The sequence below is a fragment of the Leptinotarsa decemlineata genome, unplaced genomic scaffold (assembly GCF_025532065.1).
Source record: "Leptinotarsa decemlineata unplaced genomic scaffold, Ldec_3_MD MMD2_tig00026282_RagTag_RagTag, whole genome shotgun sequence".
Lineage (NCBI taxonomy): Eukaryota > Metazoa > Arthropoda > Insecta > Coleoptera > Chrysomelidae > Leptinotarsa > Leptinotarsa decemlineata.
Window position 1 is genome coordinate 16,816,020 of NW_027412668.1, and position 23,967 is coordinate 16,839,986.

Sequence of the window (23,967 nt, forward strand, 5' to 3'; positions counted from 1 at the left end):
TTTTCGATTACCGGGGCGTTAGGTGCCGCTTGCGTGAAGCAATACGAAGAAAACGTCTGGTATTGTGAAAAAACTATTCGTGGCTTTTGCATAACGATAATGCACCGCACCTGCTCACTCGTCATTGCTTTTTCTAAGTTTTTTGGCCAAAAACAACACCGTAATCATGCCTCAGCCACCGTATTCACCGGATCTCACCCCCTTCGACTGTTTCCTGTTCCCAAGGTCGAAGAAACCCATGAAAGGACAGCGTTTTGCGACGATTGAAGAAATAATGACCAAATCGCTGTGAGAGTGAAATTGATGAATAAATGAATATTTCTTAAGAAAAAATAAAATTCACCTTACATTTGTTTCACCTTGTATTCCTATTTCTTTTCTATAACTCTCTATAACGTTTGTAATGGTAACTGCTTATCAGAAAGATTGTCATTTGTTTTATGGGTCATGATTTGATGCATTACATCATACGTAACAATGGAGGGTGTATTTGGACCAGCCTGCATAGTTGATTTTTACACTATGTCTTCAGTTTCTTTCCAATTTCTATTGTATTATCCATAAATGAGTAAACTGTTATGCTTCAGTTGTCCTGATTCATTATTTTCCGTGGAAAATCCGATTCGTGTATGTCTGCCTACATACGACGTCAATTTATATTTTGCTAGGTGTTCGGTTCAAGTGTAGTCAGTAAAACTACGGCAAGTTACCAGACGAGTGGGAGCCAGAACCAGTAAAAATGCAATAAAAATGTCTCCATATATGTACGCGACTGCAACTCGTAAATACCGCAAGCCCTTAAATTTGTTTCAAGGCAGTGGCTTTCAAGTTTATACTTTCTTCTCGAGTGATTCAACTACAGGAATAAATTGAAGTTGAAAGGTCCTCGACGTTACTAGTCGTATGGAACTATTTTGGGTGTTATTTTTGAAACACACTTGTTCGACATAGTAATTTGTTTTTGATCAATTGACGAATGTGTCCGGTGTTTATACGATGAGATCAGTATTACAGAACATTTAGCAAAGTAAATTATCACTTTCATTGTCCAAACTGGTGGATTAGCTACATTATCGCCTTCGCCATTTTTTCTAAAGTGTTCTGAATAATTGGGCGATACGAATAAAACTGAAGAAAATGCTCAACAGGGGGAGATGAAAGGAAAATGAGTTTTTTCAAAATATAAAATGATATTCAAATGAAAATTACCTGAAACTAGCTCACAAGCATGGACCATCAAAGGGGGGGCATATGCTTTCTCGTTGTTGGGAAATTTTGTATAAGGACAGTGAATGAAATTTTAAATACCCTAAATATGACCTAATGTTATACCGTTTTTGGTGTAGATGGACTGCATATAGATTTGGGCACACTGCAAATTGCACAAATCAATTTAATACAGAGTGCAACAGACTGTTGGTTGACACTGGAAGTCACAGCATTCTGGAAATGACCTCTGACTGTATGCCTCCAACTGTCAACTACAACTACGAAGTACTGTTCCCGAGTAGAGAGGACTGGATCCTCCGGGAGAAGGAAATATTAAGAGCAGATAGTTGTTGGTTCACAGATGGATCAAAAACACGTTCCGATTCTGGTGCAGGTGTTTTCAGTCGCAGACAGAGGATAGAGATATCAACCTGCCTAGGAACCTATGCGACTGAATTTCAAGCGAAAATTTACGCTATTGAATTGTGTGCGGAGAGATTGTAAGAATCCAGTCAAGCGGCGTTGAAAGCTCTTGGCTCCTACCGAGCAACGTCTAAATTGGTAGCAAATTGCCAAAAAAGACTATCCTCGACATGAAGCCTTAACAGATTGTCTCTGGTCTGGATTCCTGGCCATACTGGCCTGGAAGGCAATGAGGCTGCTGACTCTCTTGCAGAAGAAGGTGCTGCAAGCAGCTTCATCGGACCAGAACCTGTCATTGGCATCGCTTTAGGCTTTGCCAAACTAATATTGAACACCTGGATGGCAAGAAGATTCATGGACATCTGGCACAATCTTCCAGGATTGGCTCACTTCAAAGCGTTTACTCGCCCTTCGAAGCTTGATACCAAACAGTTGTTGGACTACAGTAGGGATGAACTATGATGTCTAACAGATCTTCTAACAGGTGACTGTCATTTGAATCACCATATGCAGAGACTCGGACTTTCGGAAAACAGTGTGTGTCGCCTCTGTTTGAAAAATGATGAAACAGCAGATCACAGGTTTTTAGAGTTCGGCAGAGCCGTACTCTTACCATCTGACTTGAAAGACCACTACAAACTAATCGGCTTCGTTAGGAAGCTGGAGTTATTTTGTCGAGTTTGAATAGGTGTGGGCCACAATAAACCCTTGCGGGTTGCGATGGAGGGTCGAATAAACCCACTCACTTTTCGTACGTATGGGAAGGAGTTTTCCTTACAGTGTGTTGAAGAGAGTTTGAAATATAAGAAAAAATATTTTTTTCCGAGATTCCAAATCTAGATACGCAAACGATTATGATTTATGAGAAAGGAGAAAGTAGGTAAAATATAGATGAATGTTTCTATTGAAAGAAATGTTTCACTTATCTGTTGGGTTTAAATCCAGTGTCAAGCTTGGTTGACATTTCTACATAGATACGTGTCTACAGTTGAATTAAAATGATCACTTCGATGTCGTAGCAGTTGATTAAGGTTATTTTATGTGAGGAGAAAACTACTCCATATGAGATAAAATCGCTTCAACTTGTTGAATATTTCCAAACTGATCGCTTAGCTAGAATTTGCATAAGAAAATTGAGTAGGTTTTAAGTAAATCTCAATTACGAAGAAAACGCGGGAGATAAAAGTATTCACATGAGTTTCAAATCCACTCAAAGCAAACTTCGACAAATTTCTTCGAGTTCTTTCATATTTGGCAATGGAAAGGTTATTCCTTCCAACATTACCACGTTTAAGGAACCAGTATTTTTTCGTGAACGACTAGTAGTCTGTCCATTGAAATTGAACACCACAGATTAATTAATTCTGCCCCGTCTAATTAATTTTTTTTATTCGGATGGTTATTTATCGAAGTTGTCTCATAATATCAGCCATTTCATTCTTCCTGCTTTCCTAAAAAAATCAACGTACGTTTAGGTTTGTATAACTAGCTAAATTAGAGCATCTCACAGGAATTTCATGGACAATACACCTGATTTTCTAAAACGAACATCACGTCCCGATGTGCTACCACTCCATCTGACTGAGGATGAAAGGGCATCCAACGTGTCTTTGCACGTCTTGTCACAGTCCTAATTCAAATTTTTTTTCATGTATATATATATATATATATATATATATATATATATATATATATATATATATATATATATATATATATATATATATATATATGACCACCCTGTAGATTTCTATGGGTTGAACAAAGCCTGCAAAACGGTAACTAATCTTTTATCAAGTTTTTTACAAACTGTAGGTTTTCGGCTAAAATGAATAATCTGAAAGTGTCGAGTTTCTACATTCTATGCAGTTCTTGCTCAGCAATTAAACTGGAAATATTGTGCTTTAACATGGAACGCCATCACTTACCATTGGCTGAGATGAATAGAGCTGTAGGGCTTCTTCAAGGTGGCATGCGACAAAATGATGTAGCTCTTCGTTTGGGGGTCTCCCAAAGTGTTATCAGTCGATTGTGGCGGCGTTTCCGTGAAACCATATATATATATATATACAGTGTGACCCATTTAAAATGGAACCACCCTGTAGAATGTGCATTTTTCAATCAATCTCAATTTTTTTTTATTGAAATATTAAGCATGAAAAACTGTATCTTGACACTAACTTTCACAATTTTAGTTTCATTTCCAAGGCACTCTATGGTTTTTTTTGTTTGTTAAAAACGGCAAAAGTTTATTAGGCAATTTTTGTTTTCAAATTTGACTACACCACTGGATTCGTAGTCGTTATAAATGAAAACTGTCAAATTTTCATTAAAAAATATTTGTTAACAACGAAGTTACAACAACTTCAATTTTGGAAACAAAGTATTTGTTTGTAATTTTTATTCAGATTATAGACAAATTTGAGATCTGACAACACTGTCATCACCAAGTAGATCACCAGTGAATTTGTACAGTGAAAATCCGAAGTCAACAGCTCAATGCGTTCTACAGTTATAACTCCTGAAAATATGGTAATGTGAGAGATTTGTGGTGCAAGCGTTTTGTAATAAAAATCTGACTACGCCACTGGATTTGTGGATAATATTCCCTTAAAATCATTCATTTGAGTGTAGGTTACGAGAAGTGAAAATAAAAATAAAAATTGAATAATTGAATAACAGAAAATTAAAAGTTCATTTTCAAGTTACGCAGTAGTAGACCAAGTTCAGAATCTCATGTCATGGGATCTCCCAATTGCGCTTTTACCAAATCTTGATAGAATCTTGAAGTATTAATGGTCATACTTGTAAGCTTTTTGGAAGTTTCCCAATAATAAATAATAGTACTTTTGTAACAGCGCACCTGGAAAATCACATTTCATGAGATTCTGAACTTACTCTACCTTCTTCTATAGCTGATGAAAACAAAATGTATACAAACAAGTTTCAAAGTATTTATTCAACAATTAATTGCCATTAAGAAAAAACTGATACTAAAATAAACATTGATTTAAAACTAAACATTCAAATTTTTGTGGCTTCTACCAAACCTCCATTAAGTTCAATCGTATCTCTTCCGAATATTGTTTACACTATTTCTTATTTGTTGAACTGTAATTTCGGCACAAGCTTGTCGTATCCTTTGCATGAGTTCAGCTCGATTCGTTGGTCTTGTTCTGTATACTTTTTGTGTCAGAATACCCCACAGAAAAAAGTCTAATATTGTTAGATCAGGCGATCTAGGTGGCCATTCAATTAAGTCACTACCTCGTCCTATCCAATGATTTGGAAACTGGTTATTTAGCCACTCTTTAACAATCCTCGAATTGTGCACGGAACAGCCGTCGAGCTGAAAATATATATTTACTTGTTCCGCAAGAGGCATTTCATCTATTTCGTCCGATAATTGGTTATTTAGAAATTCCAAAAAATTTTGCCCGTTTATGTTTCCATTAAAAAAATATGGACCTATTATTCTATTTTGTACTATACCACACCAAACGTTAACTTTTTCGGAATATTGACTTTTACAATTTATGATCCAGTGCGGATTTTCCGTAGCCCAATACCAAGCATTTTGCGATGAAACTACCCCATTGGTGCTGAAAGAAGCTTCATCACTAAACATTATGCAGTTTAAAAATTTCTTGTATTCAGGTACTCGCCTTGTGCCCACAAACAAAATTCCATACGTTTCACTTCATCACCTGCCTTTAAAGAGTGAAGAAATTTAGGTTTAAATGCTCTCATTTTGTTTTGTTTAAGACATCGTCGAATAGTCTCTCTCGGTAAGTTTAAATCCAAACTGGCGACTCGTAAACTTCTGTTTGGGTGGTTTCTAAAATAATCTAAAACAGCACCTTCGTTTAAATTTCTTCTTCGGTGATTATTTTTTTAAATATGTTTGCTGACTGCACCGGTTTCTTTAAATGTTTTGTTGATTTTACTGACGGTGCTTCTGTCAATGGGAAGTTGATTTGGATGTCTGTGATTAAATATCCTAGCTGCTTCTCTTTCACTATGATAATTGTCCCCAGAAATTCTCACAATTTCAATTCTTTCTTCTAATGATAATTGCAAAGCCATTATTAAATGCACGTAACTAACAACTATTATTTTATTTATGATTAACTGTCAAAATCACAGCCTACTGTTGATTTATTATAAAACCTTTGCATAATGAGTTCAGCTTCCTCAAATTATTGATATCTCCTCTAAAAGATTGTTTTAGCTGAGTTATGAAGAATTTACAGGGAACAATTTTTGTCCTGCTCTCTGTTTTATTATTGAATAAATGATTTCCATGCTTTAAATCAATTTGATTTTAGCGGCTATGCGGAAGAATGTACTAAGTACTGCATAACTTGAAAATGAATTTTTAATTTTCTGTTATTCTAGAATACACTTCTCGTAACCTACACTCAAATGAATGATTTTAAGGGAATATTATCCACAAATCCAGTGGCGTGGTCAGATTTTTATTACAAAACGCTTGCACCACAAATCTCTCACATTACCATATTTTCAGGAGTTATAACTGTAGAACGCATTGAGCTGTTGACTTCGGATTTTCACTGTACAAATTCACTGGTGTTCTACTTGGTGATGACAGTGTTGTCAGATCTCAAATATGTCTATAATCTGAATAAAAATTACAAACAAATACTTTGTTTCCAAAATTGAAGTTGTTGTAACTTCGTTGTTAACAAATATTTTTTAATGAAAATTTGACAGTTTTCATTTATAACGACTACGAATCCAGTGGTGTAGTCAAATTTGAAAACAAAAATTGCCTAATAAACTTTTGCCGTTTTTGACAAACAAAAAAAACCATAGAGTGCCTTGGAAATGAAACTAAAATTGTGAAAGTTAGTGTCAAGATACAGTTTTTCATGCTTAATATTTCAATAAAAAAAAATTGAGATTGATTGAAAAATGCACATTCTACAGGGGTGGTTCCATTTTAAATGGGTCACACTGTATATATATATATGGACTTCCTCCCTGTCCCTGGACTTCCTCTTTTCCTCTCGGGAATGTATAGATGGGGTCAAAATATCACCAGTACTTCATATAACTTTTTTTCCTAAAAGTCTTCGTAACCAAGTTACGGGCCCTCGAAGTTACAAAATGAAAAATGTTTTTCTTTGATAACTTTTCAAGTGAATATTCAAAATCATCCAAATTTTGGTAATTGACTAAACAAATGAATTCCTTCGATGAGCTTTCATGCAGGAGTCAGTTGTTTTGCTACAAAGTCAGGAACGGACTACCCCGATGGTCCACACCCCAAAACTTTGAAATGACAGATATTTTTCAATATTTTTCAACAAATTAAGGTTACTTGGACAATTTTATGAATAAAAGTACTCGTGTGGAAAGTCGATCGGAGCAACGAGTCTTGATAAAAATATAGTTTCACTCGACGACATCAAACCCGCTCGTCCACCATTATTTGAAATGAATAATTATCAAAGCAGAAATAATAATGATAACGTTAATTCAACAACATTTATCCTGAGATGTCTACCATTATTCGAAAATATTAGTTTTTAAGGAAAATGGAAATGATAGGTAAAATGTTCATAACGAATTTTTCTAATGCAAACACGTTTAACTAACGAAACTCAAGAGCCTCAAGAGCAAACAGAAATGAAAAATCCGCTACAGAAACTGCTCGATATGACCACCTTCTCTCTCTATACATTTTCTTAGTCTGCGAAGACACCCTCTCTGTACTCGAAATAGCATTCCAGGGTCGTTTCGTATGGCTCCACAATGTAATGTTATTCTATTCAACAATGCATCTCTTGTGTGAATAGGTGTAGCGTAAACAAGGCTTTTTAGATGCTCCCACAGAAAGAAATCCAATGGATTTAAATCCGGAGACCGCGATGGCCATGAATATGGCCCACCTCTACCAATCCATCTATTGTGGAAAATATGGTTCAGATGGTCACGCACAATCAAACTAAAATGAGGAGGAGCGCCATCATGCATAAACCACATATCTCTTCGGGTTTGCAATGGAACATGTTCCAAAAGTCCATTCAAATCGTTCTGAATGAACTCCAAATAACGTTCTCCATTCAATCGGTCCATTCAATGGTCCTATAAGATGGTTTCCTATGATACCAGCCCAAAAATTCACGTTGAATTTCCGTTGGTGCTTGGTTTGCAATAACCCATGGGGATTTTCTTCGGCCCATATATGGAGATTATGAGAGTTGATAACTCCATCTCTACTGAAACCTGCTTCATCAGTGAATAAAACTCGATTAATAAATGTCATATCCTCTCTTTGCCTATCCATGAACCAATTGGCATATTCCAGTCGTGCTGGAAAATCTTGAGGTGTCATGGCATGTACCTTCTGGATGTGAAATGGGTGGAGCAGTTGTTCCCTAATTATTCTATGAATAGTGGACTTGGATGTATGGAACTGTTCTGATAGATTCCTGATGCTCATTGAAGGATCATCAGCGACGGCTTCCAAAATATTTTCCTCCAATACAACGGTACGTACAGTCCTAGGAGCGCCCTCACCACCTCGCTTTGGCAAAACTGTACCTACAATAATATCGAAATAAAACAACGTGCTCAAATTAATTATCAATTATTACATACCTGTCTCCCTCAAGCTGCGATCGACACGCTCGAATGTTTCTCTTGACGGTACCGTTCGATTGGGAAAATGCTCGGAATACAGACGACGAGCTTCTGCAGCATTACAAAATGCTCGTCCATAAAATACATGCATATCTGCATATTCATTGAATGTAAACTGTTCGGCCATATCAAAAAAATTCAAAATATCCTATAGAATATTGACAATACAATGATAGTCATATGACAACGCACCACTCAACAAAACAAAATCGCATTCCAGTTTCTCATTTTTTATCAAAACTTTCTAAAAGGTTTTTTTGTCAACATCTGTGAAAGAAATGGAACATAATTATTCCCTGGATATTTTTCACCTGATCATGTGCAGCCGTTTTTGTAGTTCATTCGTTTGCTTTTTATTGGTATAGTAAATATTTTTTCCGATGTGCGTTTTTTCAGCTAAATTTAGATTCGTGTTAAAGAATTTCTCCCATAAAATTATAATTATCAGTGAAACTTCTCAACAGTTTAGCTGTGAAGAAGAATTTGAAACATTCGAATGTTGAGTTTCATGAGATTCAGATAACTGATCAACACGAAACGTGATTATTCCACACGTATTATGTACATACAAAATATGGAATGAATTCGATATTTTATAGTAGAGTAGCTTGTTAGTTTAAAAACACCACGAATCTACAGAACTTGATATTTCTTTTGAAAAAATATCTGCTATCACAATTGTGACTTAAACTTCCATATAGGTACTGTACTTTTTGTTTACGACTTCATTTTAGCATAATTTGTATTATTCCTGTTATAAATGTTGTTGAATTAACGTTATCATTATTATTTCTGCTTTGATAATTATTCATTTCAAATAATGGTGGACGAGCGGGTTTAATGTCGTCGAGTAGAACTACATTTTTATCAAGACTCGTTGCTCCGATCGACTTTCCACACGAGTACTTTTATTCATAAAATTGTCCAAGTAACCTTATTTTGTTGAAAAATATTGAAAAATATCTGTCACTTCAAAGTTTTGGGGTGTGGACCATCGGGGGTAGTCCGTTCCTGACTTTGTAGCACAACAACTGACTCCTGCATGAAAGCTCATCGACGGAATTCATTTGTTTAGTCAATTACCAAAATTTGGATGATTTTGAATATTCACTTGAAAAGTTATCAAAGAAAAACATTTTTCATTTTGTAACTTCGAGGGCCCGTAACTTGGTTACGAAGACTTTTAGGAAAAAAAGTTATATGAAGTACTGGTGATATTTTGACCCCATCTATACATTCCCGAGAGGAAAAGAGGAAGTCCAGGGACACCCTGTATACACATACAGGACAATTCGTGACTGGATATATTATATGAAGAACAGTATTTTGGGGTTGCAGTCAGGTTTTGAGGGCTATTCGAAGAAAACTCTTTGTTTTTGTCAACTTTCTTCGAAAGCTTTTGATAATTCCTCTTCCATATTCTCCGTTTCACTATCACTGTCGTCATTTAAATCAATAATGAATTTATTTCCACCATTGATATGGAAGTGTCCAATCTCCATATAGTCTTTTTCAACTAAGATTACTTTTTTAATGATTTTCTGCCAGTCTTCTTCGGTAATATTAGATACTTCTTCTTTAACTAGCTCTATCACCTTCTTATCAAATTTTGGAAAATTATTTTTACGCCTGATGCTTTGTTTCAATTTACCTCAAATCAACTCGATGGGTTTGAACACACAAAAATAAGGGGAAAGTCTCAATATGGTGTGTCTATACTTTTCAGCAACACTCTTTGATGAACTGTCGCGAATAATAGGAAGTGTTATCAAGAACTATTACACTATTCGTATCCAAATTTTGGATCAATGTGTTTTCAAACCATTCCTCAAAATTTTTGCTTCCATGTTCTTATGATAGTCAACATTACAGTCCTCAAGTTTTTTTCCACATTATTTCAAAGAATTCGGAACCTATCCTTTACTTCCTCCACAGTGCACAATGATTAGTCGCGATCCTTTGTTTGCAGGCATGTTAGGCATACACATTCTCGAACCATCAGTCCACCCTTTCGTAACTGTGTCATGAGTGGCATACCAAGTTTCATCCAAATAGAAAATTTGTCGTTGTTCTTGTCTATATTTAGTTATTTGTTCTAAGTATTTGTTACGCAATTCCAGTATTCTTCTGCTTTCCATGACTGCTTGACGTTTGTTTATTATTTTAAATCTAAATCCTAGTTTTTGTCACAGCAGCTCACGTTATGGCCGGAAGTATTCAATTTCTTCCTTATGACTTCAATTGTAGGAATCTCATTGCTTTTGTAACAGTCGTATATTGTTTTTTTTAATGATTTTATTAGATGCACATCTAAAGGTTTTGATAATCCCGCATCAAATCGCGTCTTGCGTTCATAAGGTTTGTTTTTGACAATTTTACGTAGATTTGAGAAAGGAATTTCGATCAAATCTGATGTTGCTTGTAATAGTTTTTTTCCCTCGAAACCAAACTTGATATGTATATTCTTATATACATTGAAACATACTCTCTGTTTTTCAATATTCAAAGGCATCCGAATCTTGTTCACTGGTATATCTTTTTCGCATTGTTCACCAGCGCTATTGGAATCACTACACAGGAAAAAGTCTGCGTTGTTATCACATTCTTTATTACTATCAGTACTTGTCCAAGGACGCCACCTTTTAAACAAATAACAAAAATTTCAAGTAATTATAACTTCACCAATATCGAATTTCAACACTCATATCGCGATCAGTTCCTGAACTGAACATTGACGACACAACGGCGGTACTCACCGCTATATTCTATTGGTCACTGTAACATGACTTCAAATTTAATTTTATGACTCTTCAGCCAATCATTAAACTCGGTTAGTAAAAATTATCCAATACGAACCGCCAATTCTTCAGTCCACGTGGACTAATTCGTAGCGGCATTATTTCTTTGTTTTGGTTTTTTGGCCTTTGAGTTCGCCGATAGCTTTAAGATTACTATATCGGTTACTTCGACTATAAGTTAGTGGGCTACTCTAAAGGTTTCCTTTCATCCCGTGCTAGAAATCACATTTTAACTTTTTTCAGTGAAACATTTTTCATTTCTTTCATCCCGTGCTAGGAACCACACTTTTTCAACATTTAAAATCTGGTTCAAATCTAGTACTAAATTGCTAGGTATCAGTATTTCACATAAAACTTCATCATTTTTTAGGTTTTCAAAAATGAAAATTGAACTTTTGAGGTTATAAATCGGTAAACAAATGAACATGTATTGTGTATGTGTGTGTTGAATGTTTCTTGAAATGTGTTTTGCCGTTAACCTGCTGTCGCCCACTTACGAACGACCACCCTCAGAAGTCGAAATATGTGCCCCGTCCGTTGTTGAAAACTGTATGAAAATCCGTTCGGTAGTTTTTATTTTATTGTGTACAGACAGACGGGCGTGACGGGGGATTGCAATTTATAATTTGTATCGGTTAGTAGTATTTCAGTTAATAAAGTTTGTGAATGACTTAGACGAGGTGGTGAATTTGAACTATTCACCTTAATAAATCACCTTCATAGGGCAATTGAGAATTGTTTTTGAAGAAAGTAGGAAATAAATTCTGAAAAATTGTGCAAAAAACCCAATAAAATAACAATACAGCCTTGACGTTATGCATGTCGATTGAGTTTCGTTGTCACATGATTTATTAAATTACTTCGATTATTTTGACGTCTCATCTGTAGCTTTTTCGTTGTTTTAATGAAATATTCCAACGATTTCTACTGATTTTTCCACATTGGGTACCATTCGTGCAGAAATATATGATATTTAATTACCAGTAAACCGTCACTAGTCAATATTTGTTAAGTAATCCGTTTACAAACTCATGTACAAATGTACATAGTAGCCATAAGTCAAACTATTTTCAAGTTAAACTAGCCAATACATTCATCGTTCGTATACCGGCACCTCTGAACACATCATATTTCCCCAAGTTTATAAACTTGGGGTTAAGTTGAAAACCGTTCTTTAATAGGTTCATCAGAGAAGAACAACTACTGACTCACCCACAAGAAGGGAATATACTGATGTGAATTCGTATGGTATTGACCCTATTAAGCAACAGGCATTGCTGTATTCCGAATCACCCTCACCCTCGTCACCATATATAGTGATTATTTCTATACGGTGCCCTCGTGTTATACATTTTAGTGTCTATAAATAATAGTTACTCTATTCGAAACAGAGACATATCACGACATGCTTTCTGTATACTCGTGTAAAAGGTGAAAGACATACAGGCACCATTGTTAATGAATGCACATAGATTATTTTTAAATAATATTTTTACATAATAAGTATGGCCAGTTACTGACTAATTAGACTCTTGGCTTTTTGTCAAAAATGTCAAAGAAACAGATATTTTGATTTCGAGGGGGTTCAATGAAATTTTTTCCGAAAATCAAACCGCTTTTTCCCTAAAAACTAATCGCCTTTGAAAATATACTTTTTCAATTCAAACGTTGAAATTTGTTATAAAAACAGACTGTTTTTTGGAATCAAGTTAATTTTATTCACTTTTTCACAACAAAATAGAAGTACTAGTTTTTGACGCCCATTTCGCTAACCAGAAGATAGCTAAAACCAAATTTTCATATCCATCTGAACGAATCCTCACCTTACCTCATGAGGGTCATTAAATTAATTTTTAGTATTACTCATTTTTTCAGGTATGAAACTGGTGTAGCTAAGGACAGACACCAATCAAAATGGTTTTAATTTAACCCGAAGTTTGGATTATTATCAAACCATAATCATGGGGGCCGAAATGATACATTAACAATCAGTTTGTAGATATAAAAACAGGATTTATATGGGTAAATGAGAATTTCAATTCCCTAATGCATCTTAGAGAAAATCTAGTGTATTTTTGGGGAAATCTAAGGGCTTTTTGAAGAAATCTTATGTTAGACAAACCTAATGACTTCTTTGGAAAACGGCCATTTCGGTCCTAGCTCTCTCATAGCATATCCACTGATAGGGTTTCGGTTTTAGCCATTTAGCGATCTATAGTTGAGATAATTGGTCGCACGACTTATCGATTTTTTCCAGACAGTATGCTTTTGGTACTGTAGAATAAAATATTTTTGCCTAAAGCCGGTGTAATCTGTAACGGGTGTTCGATCGTTTCAAACTAAAAGTATCTCAAACGAATGAAAACCAAAAAAAATAAAATAAAACAAAAACAAATCACTTTACCTGTCGATGCTTAAGTACACGCGTACAAAGGGAATGCACGGCTTCAGTCGTAGAGATTGGGGGTAGGTTTTATTATGAAAAAAAAGAGAGGGCGCCCAAGCCAGAGGACTTCCAGATCTCGAGGAACCGGGTAATTTTCGTGAAATGATTACCATTAAAATAATTGAGGGGTGTATTGATTATATATGTATATATTGAAACTTAGCTTCTGAATATATCAAATAATTTAATGATTAGAACAAAAATACCCCACAACACGTATCGTATATATGTCTACACATATATCCGCAGGAAGAGCAAAAAAAAAGAAAAAGGTACGTAATTATGGTTCTCAACAACAACTTCTCCCAGTAACATGTACATGCGCGTGGTTCACAACAAAATAATCATATCATTTCTCAATATTTGATAGGTAATGAATTCGTATATTAAAATCTACGAAATCTAAATTTAAATGGAAATAACAAAAACTTATATATTTTTTATGTGGAATATAACATATCTAATCTTATCTGTTTTTGTTTTGGGTTATTTGCTGTATTTTGGTAGCCTTTTTCCCTATCCTTTATTCTGGATTTGCTGTCACGGTTCAGTGATTGTGTAATGAAAATTATAGATTCAGATGGCTTGGAAAATCTATGACCCAATGCTAGAGTTTTACACCAGAACTCAGAACCCTCTTTTCAAAGAAGGAGGGTTCTCTCAAAATCAATGAATATCAGTAAATATATAGTTTTTGCCAGGGCCTTGAGCTTTGTTTTCGTATAACCAGAATTATTTTAGATCTTTAACTTTGGTGCTATTCAAATCCTCTTCAGGGTAACAGTTTTTCACACTGATCAATACCATACGTAACGTGAAACAACTGTTTAATATAAAAAATTACGTTGAAATCCCAAAAACTTGGTACGAATTAATAAATCGAATGAACGTAGAATTTCTAACGACCAATAGACAAAGACTAATTCAATCGTGGGTGTTCTGGTGTAAACATTCGTAGGAATCATGCGTATTGATCGGAGTATCGGGAGTCAACATATTTATGGGGGGATTCTTGAGGTAATCAAAATAATTTTAATGTTGTCGCGGTATTTCAAGCCGTGACAAATTAAGTTTCTTCACATCTTGAATGTTGTTTTCACTTCTGAAACTATTTTTGCAATGTTAGGCTATGCGTTTTTGGTTATTCAATGAGGACCGTGCTCAATTGAATTATCAATTCTATGGTAATGATCCGATTTGTCCAGGACCACAATATTTTTATCTTTATCCGGTTTCAAATAGAAAAAATATTTCTCCTTCAATCTCTTGATAATGTTTCTTAATTGATAATTTTCAAAATTACTGTTTATTTCTAGACCTTTAAAACGCTTCAAAAATACTTACAAATAACACATGGACTTTATTCATCAGCGTAATCTCCCTCAAGAGCCACACAATTATTCCAGCGACGCTCTAACATTTCAGTACCACTTTTGTGGAACGATTTATCTATTGCTTCAAAATAGGCTTCAGTTTCAGCAATAACCTCTTCATTCGAGCGAAATTTTTCACCGGTGAACATTTTTTTGAGGTCTACCAACACCCAGTTGTCGCTGGGAGCCAAATCTGGCGAATATGGTGGATGTGGGAGCAATTCCAAATCCATTTCATTCAATTTTGCCATCGTTTTCACTGATTTGTGATACTGTGCATAGCATCACATCCTTTTTCTTCAAATGGGGTCGTTTTTCCGCAATTTCGGCCTTCAAACGCTCCAATAACGCTACATAATATTCATACCCCAAAATAACGAGGTCACAACCTTTCCAGCCGATTGTTGTGCTTTCTGGTGCTTTGGACGAGGTTCACCAGTTGTTCTCCACTCAGATGACGATTGTATTGGTTCCGGAGTGAAGTGATGGATCCATGTTTCATACAGTGTCACATATCGATCCAAAAATTCCGGTTTGTTACTTTTAAACATGGCCAAACATTGCTCAGAATCATCAAGACGTTCTTTTTTAACTCACAAACTTATGAGTTGCATATCGTGAAATTTCAAAAGATTTCTTCTGAAGGTTAGTACTAACTGAAAAAGCGGTGAATGCAATTAAGTTTCTCCGTATAGATAATAATAAAATAATTCAATCATCCGAAAACTATACGAGTATATTACATAATAACGCCCTACGAATGTGAAAGTAATAGGTAAATATTCAACGGAACTCCATTTCGAATTATAATACAGTTTCGAGATGGTCGTAATCGAATTGAAGATAAGATTGTCCAAGTGTCAATTCATATTTTTCGACGTTATGCAAATTTGGAAAATTTCAAAGAGATGTTCCAGGAAGCCCAATTACTAATATAGTTTCCCTTTATTGTACTGGGAAGTGGCTATTTCATTATGTACCCTTTCCAGTCGCACCCCTTTACGGAATTGTGAGGTGCAGCTCGTTATCTTGAAAGTACACTCCTATATATGCTGTTCGCCCTTTGATCTAGCGAGAGTTCATGAATATTGAGTAGTGCAACAGTGTTGTTCATATCGAATATGAAAGTGGCAAATAACTTCAATAGGAGTATCTTTGAAGTATAAATATCAGTATATTCTACTACCCGGGTTTTTTATAGCCAAGTTTATGACAAGGAATATAATACGAAAAAGGGGGAATTTTACATTGTGTGTGTTGTACATTATTTATGCTACAGATTATTCATTTTCCTATCAATAAGTTCTTGTTTGAACATTACATTGTTGCTTCCTGGTATGTGAATATTCAAGGGTTATATTAGGTTATTTCAGAAGTTTTATTCGTTTTACTATCATATACAAAACGTCTAAGAGTGGCAATTCCTTGTGGACTCCCTTCTCCATTGTGAAAGTGATGGAAGGTCTCACGCTGTTGATGTGCTTCAGGAAGGTGTCTAGTTCTGTATTCCCATGGTTCTATACTATGAAGGTGTTGTCAAAGTATCTCAACCAGACTCGGGACTTCTTGTGGGCTTCTTCAATGGCCAGAGTTTCAAACTACTCCATATATATGTTGGCTATAATTGGTGAAAGTGGCAATTACATTGGCAGTTGTTATCTTGCGTAAAGGATTAGTCCTTCAGTTGGAAATGCAGTTTCGTAAATAGCATCCTAGTAATCCCATTAATACTTCTATAGATGAGTTAGTTCTTCCCCATCTTCGAATAACTCACTATGAAGTATTTGAAGTGCTCCTTCGACAGGAACGTTGGTGTAAAGGCTTTCCACGTCGAAACTGATTAATTGATCTTGATCTATGATTGCCCCTAGTAGTTCGATAAAATGACTTGAATTCTTCACAACAGATGATGTTTTTACTTGTAATGGTTATATTATTGGATGTAAAAATCTGGACAAGTTTGGAGTAGCTTAATCTCTGGAGCTAATGATCGATCTGAAAGGAACACCCTTCTTGTGGATTTTGGGCAGTCCATACAAGTTAGGGGGTTTACTGTTGTGCGGTGTTAGCGATGATCTCTCCGTTCCCGAAAAATGGACCATACTCGTATATTGTCCCTTCTGAAGAACCTCTTCAATCTTCTGTTCGTAGAGATTAGTATCCATCACCACAGTAGCGTTTCCCTTATCTACAGGTAGGATCTTGATGGTGTTATCTCTACGTAGGCCATTCAGAGCTCTACGTTCTTCATTGCTGATGTTACATATTGGAACTGGTTCCAATCCAGCTGTTCTCTGATTTTCCATCTAAATTATTCTGCCTCTCTCTGATCGATAAGGGAACTGGTGGATTCCACTGCAGTAATTATCTCAAAAGTGGATACAGATCCTTAGCAAAAATTGGTCCATAATCCTACAAGGTTTCGTTCTCATTTCTTCAAATCGTTCTGTGGCATCTTGCATCAAAGTTAACCTCTTTCAACGGTGGTAATTAATTTGAGACCTTATCAGTACTCTGAAGGCGTATTCCAATATGCCTTTGGCTCTCTCTCTCTCTCTCTCTTGGGCCTGGCGATTTCAGCAGGATTATGGGGATGATGTTGTCTCTTGCTGTGCACAAAAACTAAGGTGAGTTTTTTCCTTGGTAATCTTAATCACAGTCTTCTCATATCCTCGGAATAAGTCGCTGGTTCCGGGTCCGTACCGGGTGTTCAATGTTCTATTGTATTTCAAATCATTTGGAATATAATTCGATAGTGGAAGTCCGAACTAATGAAATTCACCATGAAACATTGTCAACCACCTTCAAACGGACCGTTTTTGGATCGGTTCGTCAGGTGTGATGAAAAGTGGATCCTCTACGATAACAGCAGACTTTCAGGACAGTGCAGTGGTTGGACACTGATGATCCACCCGAAGGCACTACCCAAAGGCGGAAACAAAAAAAAAGAATACGGTGGTCAGCGGCTTGTGTGATTCACTACTAACTTTCCGAAACCGGACCATACCAGCACAGCAACAACCGGCACTGGTCAACAGAAGAGGTCCGAATTGAGCGTCGACGTTCTGCCCTACTCATCATACCCCCAGACCTCTCGCCAACCGACTACCATCATTTCAAGTACTTCGATAACTTACTTACCGGTAGAGTTGTTTTTGTCCTATCTCATTGAAGTCGAAGTGAAATTCTGTGAAATGGCATTTGAAGAAAAATAAAGTGCTGTTCCATCAAGACAATGCACTGTGTCACAAAAAGCAATGAAAACGATGGCAAAAGTGCATGAATTGGGCTTCAAAGTGCTTCCGCATCCACCGTGTTCTCCAGATCGGGCCTGATATAGAATAATAAACTCAAATTTTATCAAAAAAATATTTTTTTTATGTTAGCCTACGAACTTTTCAGACCAACTGTACCCTCCATGTTTCGTTTTCTTATCGAAAGTATTCCAGAAAACCTATTTTTTTCTCGTGCTTCCTCCCTTCCGGAGATCACCCTAGATCCGCCACTGGCGACACTAGACTTTTCTTGGTCTACTATCCACTTTGCACGAATGTTCAAATGTTGTTTTTGTTTCAGAGCTTGGGTATACTAGGCTCAATCCCAGCAGCCTGGCTCATACTGACTCTCCTAGTTTTACTCATCTACCTCCTGACGCGATGCTGCGACCGAAAACCGCGACCTTCCCGCTCGATTTCGGCTCTGAAAGTTACCTTAGCTGTTGTTTCCGTACTCTGCTGCGCGGCAGTCGGAATAGGACTTTATGGAAACGACGACTTGCACAACGGCGTCGTGCAGACCTTGAACGAAGGCAAGCAGGTGGCGCTGCTTGTGTCGAAAATCAGGAACCAGACCGAAGATATAGAGAGACAGCTCCGGATCCAGGCCGAGAGACAAATAAGAGACATTTATAATATAATACAGATGCCTGTTAACAATCAGACGTTATTCAACCAAGTGGAAGGATACTTTAAAAAACTAGTGGGTAAGTGGTTTTTAGAATAGTATTCTACAAACATTTTCGTAATAGATGATGCGTGTTACTGTTTAGACCTTCCAAGAGTAATTCGAATTTGCTCCATGTGGTTGGCAATTCTATGATATTGATTAGAGAGTAACAATCCAATTTAACACAACCTGTCCAAAATGCTTGAACTTATTTTGTATCAAATATATTGATTTCTCTAGATTTAGTGGCTTCATGTAATAATTGAAACGTATACCTCAGCCTCATTCTGATATAATATCAGTTGTGATACAGGACTAAGCTCTCAAAGTTGGCCAACGACATCGACTGCCGAATGAAATTCATCCGCAGTCTTTCTCTGCAGCTTTCTCTGCCACACATTCAATTGAAATCAGAACCCAAAAACACCAACACCATTTGTCATTTGAATGCAATTACATAAGTCATACAATTGTAGAAATGCCATGCTGCTTTAGACATTACAAAACAGGCAATAATTGCCTAGCGTGAGTCATTTTAAAACACGCCTTCAAAAGCCCTGTATATATTTTAGATATGTTAGTAAACTTCAGAATAGTGTTAATGATGACCAATGTATTCTTTTTTTTGCGATATTATATATCTTTAAAAGTATTCGAAATTTTTTGAATACCTTATAATTGGAAATACTAGTTAAAACAAAAAGCGGATTATTTCCAACAGGGGTACCCAGTTACAGGAAATGCTATTATTACAGAGTATATATGAAATAAATATTAAAAATAATGGAATATAGAAGTGTATAAAAGTAAATGCTAAAACAAAGTATATATAAAATATTCGTATACGTAGAATTTCAAGAAAGGATTGACAAATTGAGTATATAACACAAAAAGTTACAAATCATGCAATGTAGCAGTACTGACACAAATGTTATTTATAGTATTATTAAAAGTGATTGTGGATACATGATACCAAGGCGTTTAGAGAGTCGAAATGAATATAGCAATGTTCACAGATTTTATTGAAGCTACTGCTCATAAAATTCAATGGAGATCCTATCATAACATGTGTGCGTGATGATTCACAATAGAATTTCAGATTGTGTCGACCTTCACTTCTTGGTACAAAGAAATTGATCTCGGGTAAAAAAACCGTACTGTCAATATTGTTGTTTAGTAATTTATGCAGGAATTTTGTACCAAGGATAACTCTCTCATTTTCCAAAGATGTCATATCAAATCTTGTCAACAAAATGTTATGATCGATGCCTCTCGTGGGGTATTGTCCATCAACTTTTACACATAAGTATTTTAGGAACTTCCTTTGCACGCTCTCAATTGTTGTTTTTTGGTAGTCGTAAACTGAATTCCATAACACAGAGCCATACTCTAACTTAGATCTGGCATACGCAAAATATAGCAATTTTAAGGTGGCAATACTTTTGCCCTTTGCCATTTCTGTAAATAGTGTAAATAAATCCAAGCATCCTATTTGCATCAACAGTCATATTACTTATATGTTTTATAAATGTTAATTTACTGTCGTATGTTGCACCAAGATCTTTTATCTCATGTACGCGGTTGATTGTAGTATCGTACATTAAAGTTCCCTTTTTTGTTGTAAATTATATTATTTTACATTTGGATACGTTCAGTTGTAGACGATTATTATTACACCAAAGTTTGATTACATCTAATTCATGTTGTACACGTTGGCAGTCAATAATGTCGTCGATTTTATAATATAATTTCAGGACGTCTGCAAATAATAGGCTAAGAATATTCAAAGAGGTTGCCAAGTCATTAATAAAAATAAAATAGGTCCAAGATTAGAACCTTGTTATACCCCAGAGTAGTGCAGTATGTTCCGAAACAAGTACTTTTACTTTACCCTGATTATTTTCCAGTTTATATTTCGGACTTTATCGACCGAATTCGGAGACAGGGTGTTGTACAGAGCTGACTACAATATTCCAAGATCACATTAAAAATATTCTTTAACACGTACCTGGCATCGAAATACAGATACATTGAAGTGCATACATGTGCACAAACTATTGTTGTATACCAACTTGTAGAATTGTTTTCAAATTGATAGTTATGATTGTCAAGGACTATATGTTTTTACAACTGATATATTCTGGTTCAAACTCTAGTATATTGAAGGCGAATAGTGAGTAGTTGCATCCAAAACCCTAAAATGTAACTCGCCTTGACCGTCTGTGTGGTTAAAATTGTTTTCAATTATCATGTTACTTTGAAGAGCAGTTAGTTGTGGGTTCACAGATGGATGAAAAACACATTTACCTCTGGTGCAGTTGTTTTCAGTTGCAGACCCAGGAAAGAGATATCAACCTGCCTAGGGTCCTATGCGACTGTATTTCAAACGAAAATGTATGCTATTGAGTTGTGTGCGGATATATTGGTAGAATCCAACCTCACACACAAGTCAATAAAAAATTATCGGATAGTCAAGCAGCTTTGGAAGCTCTTGGCTCCTACCGAGCAACGTCTAAATTGCTAGCAAATTGCCAAAAACGACTCTCCTCAATTGGAAGACTTAACAAATTGTATCTGGTCTGGATTTCTCGCCACACTGGGCTGGAAAGCTATGAGACTGCTGACTCCCTTGCAAACCTTGCAAAGGAGGGTACTGCAAGTTGCTTCATCGGACCAGAACGTGTGATTGGCATCACTTTAGGTTTTGCCAAACATACATTGAACACCTGGAAGGCAAGAAGATTCAAAGACTTCTCGCAAAATCTTCCAGGATTGGCTCACTCCAAGGCGTGCACTTACCCGTCGAAGCTTGAAACCAAACAGTTGGGATGGCTACGATATCTAACAGGCCTCCTTACAGATCACTGTCGTCTGAATCATCATATGCAGAGACTCGGACTGTCGGAAAACAGTATGTGTTTCCTCTGGTTGGAAGATGATTAAACAGCAGAGCATATACTTTGTGCTACATTTCATACGTATGGAAAGGAGTTTTTCTCAGTGAGTTAAAAAGATAAATTATCAAGTTCAAATTATATTCGTAGTAACTGTTGAGTTCAAATACATATTTTCTTTCGAAGTACATTATGTACCTAATTATGTACGGTGAATAAAAGTTTGTTTTTTCCACAGATAATCGAAACCTGACTGCAAATTACGCAAAAGACATTCGCCAACCTCTGGTCGGCCTGAACTTAACATCAACGATCGTTTTTGGCGAGAAAATCGAATCAGTACGATGGCCCTTTACCATGGCGGTCCTCAGCATTCTCCTTATTCTTTGTGTGATCCTTCTCGTTGGCGTTGCCCGTCACAATCGTTGTGCCCTGATAGCTTTCTCAGTTTGCGGACTTTTAGCAGTCATAGCCTCCTTCCTGATGGCCAGCGTATATTTAGCTTCGGGCGTCGCATTGGGCGATTTGTGCATGGCACCTGACAAATTCGTCGAAGATCAAGCCAGCTCGGATCTGTCCAAAGAGATACTGAAGTACTACACGAACTGCGAAAGAGCTAGAGCGAATCCTTTCACACAGAGATTGAGAGAGGCCAAGACTACTGTGGATAATATGCGCGTCAACTTGGGTAACATGATCAAACCGGCTGAGTACTTGTACCCGAAGAAGGGTTTGGAAACGAAGTTCAGCTCATTGAGAAACGATATTAATGCTGCCGAAAAGTTTATCAATTCGCTGACGGCCCTGGTGGACTGTAGGACGCTGCACATGCACTATTTGAGGGGCGCGAGGGCCCTTTGTAATGTTGGCTTGCTTGGACTGACTTTGATGCTAGTGTCTGCTGTGCTGGCTGGATTGCTGCTGACGGCTCTTGTTTGGGTCGATTCACATACATGGATTTATATAAGGAAAAAGTGAGTATCCGATTTCATTCATGGAATTGTCCATAGATAATAGAAAACATTTGAAAATGTTTTATATTTATTATTATTATTATATAACACCAAAATACTAGGCACTACATTCTCAGAAATGACTGACGTTTTTGTATTAATTTGTCTCTTGCAGTGGCGTACAGAAATTATACTAATTATACTGATATAATTACCTATATGATATATGATACAATATATAGAATCACGACCTGACAGCAATGTTTTCGTTTTAATTTAATTACATTTCTAAAAGAACAAATAAAACAAAAATTAAAATGAATAGCTAAAAATCACAATTATATCAAGCAATGAAATGTAAAATGAAATTACAATAAAATTAAAATAAGCAAAAAATTAAAAATTGAACAATTAAAAATGATTTTAAACCAAGTTACTTCACGGCGTTTCGATTGTTAGTATCCACAATCGTCTTCGGGTGATAACTAGACTATTCCTATGAGAAATGATTATTTATAGGTCATTCGAAAGCTTTCACCTATCCCCTTTCACATCTCTCCGCTTCACTGGTTTTGCGGGAGTTGACCGTTTTTCGCCTAATTAAAGGTTACCAAATGTTGCATATCTCTACGCTATCTTGGCTGAATGCGTCGTTGGAGAAGATATAGGCAGCTTCTTTGAACTTCCTTTTAAACCAGTATTTCTCCCTGTGGATGATCTCAGCTTGAGACCACTTGATGTTAGGATGAATAGCTTTGCTATTATCGATACGTTGGTTTCTACTCGCTGTGTTTCTTTTGTGTTTGGCAATGCGGACTTTCAATGGCCTTTCAGTTTCACTGATATAGGATTTGCCGCACTCACATGGTATCCGGTAAATGCAATTCTTGGAATCCCAGTCCGCGTTTGGTGGATTGGTTTTCGTGATGCTGCTACGGATGGTGTTTTCGGATCTGAAGCTAATTCTGACGTTGTACTTAGACACAATTCTTCTTATCCTTTCCGACAGTCCTCCGACGTAGGCAAGTGCAAGCACTGGTTGTGGCGGCTTCTCTTTCTTATGACGCTCTTGCTGTCTTCTAGACAAAATCTGTTTCACCATTTCTTTGGAGTAACCATTCCGTTGAAGATCTTTTTTGATGATTCCTAGTTCCTTCTCGAGCCCGCATTACAGAGCCTGAAAGGCACGATTTCCTAGAGTCTAGATGATCCCTCTTTTGGTAGATTGATGATGTTTGGATTCGTGATTCAGGTACT

General features: G+C 36.3%; 1 protein-coding gene across 3 annotated transcripts in view; it reads left to right on the forward strand.

Annotated features, from left to right (window-relative positions):
• The window catches only part of tty (tweety), a 135,096-nt gene that overhangs the window by 85,391 nt on the left and 25,738 nt on the right, over positions 1 to 23,967 (forward strand). For all 3 annotated transcript variants that reach the window (XM_074179919.1, XM_074179921.1, XM_074179920.1), the window contains exons 3-4: positions 18,495 to 18,900; positions 21,996 to 22,731. In XM_074179919.1, coding sequence (XP_074036020.1) covers positions 18,495 to 18,900; positions 21,996 to 22,731 — 1,142 coding nt within the window. The remainder of the gene's footprint in view (positions 1 to 18,494; positions 18,901 to 21,995; positions 22,732 to 23,967) is intronic.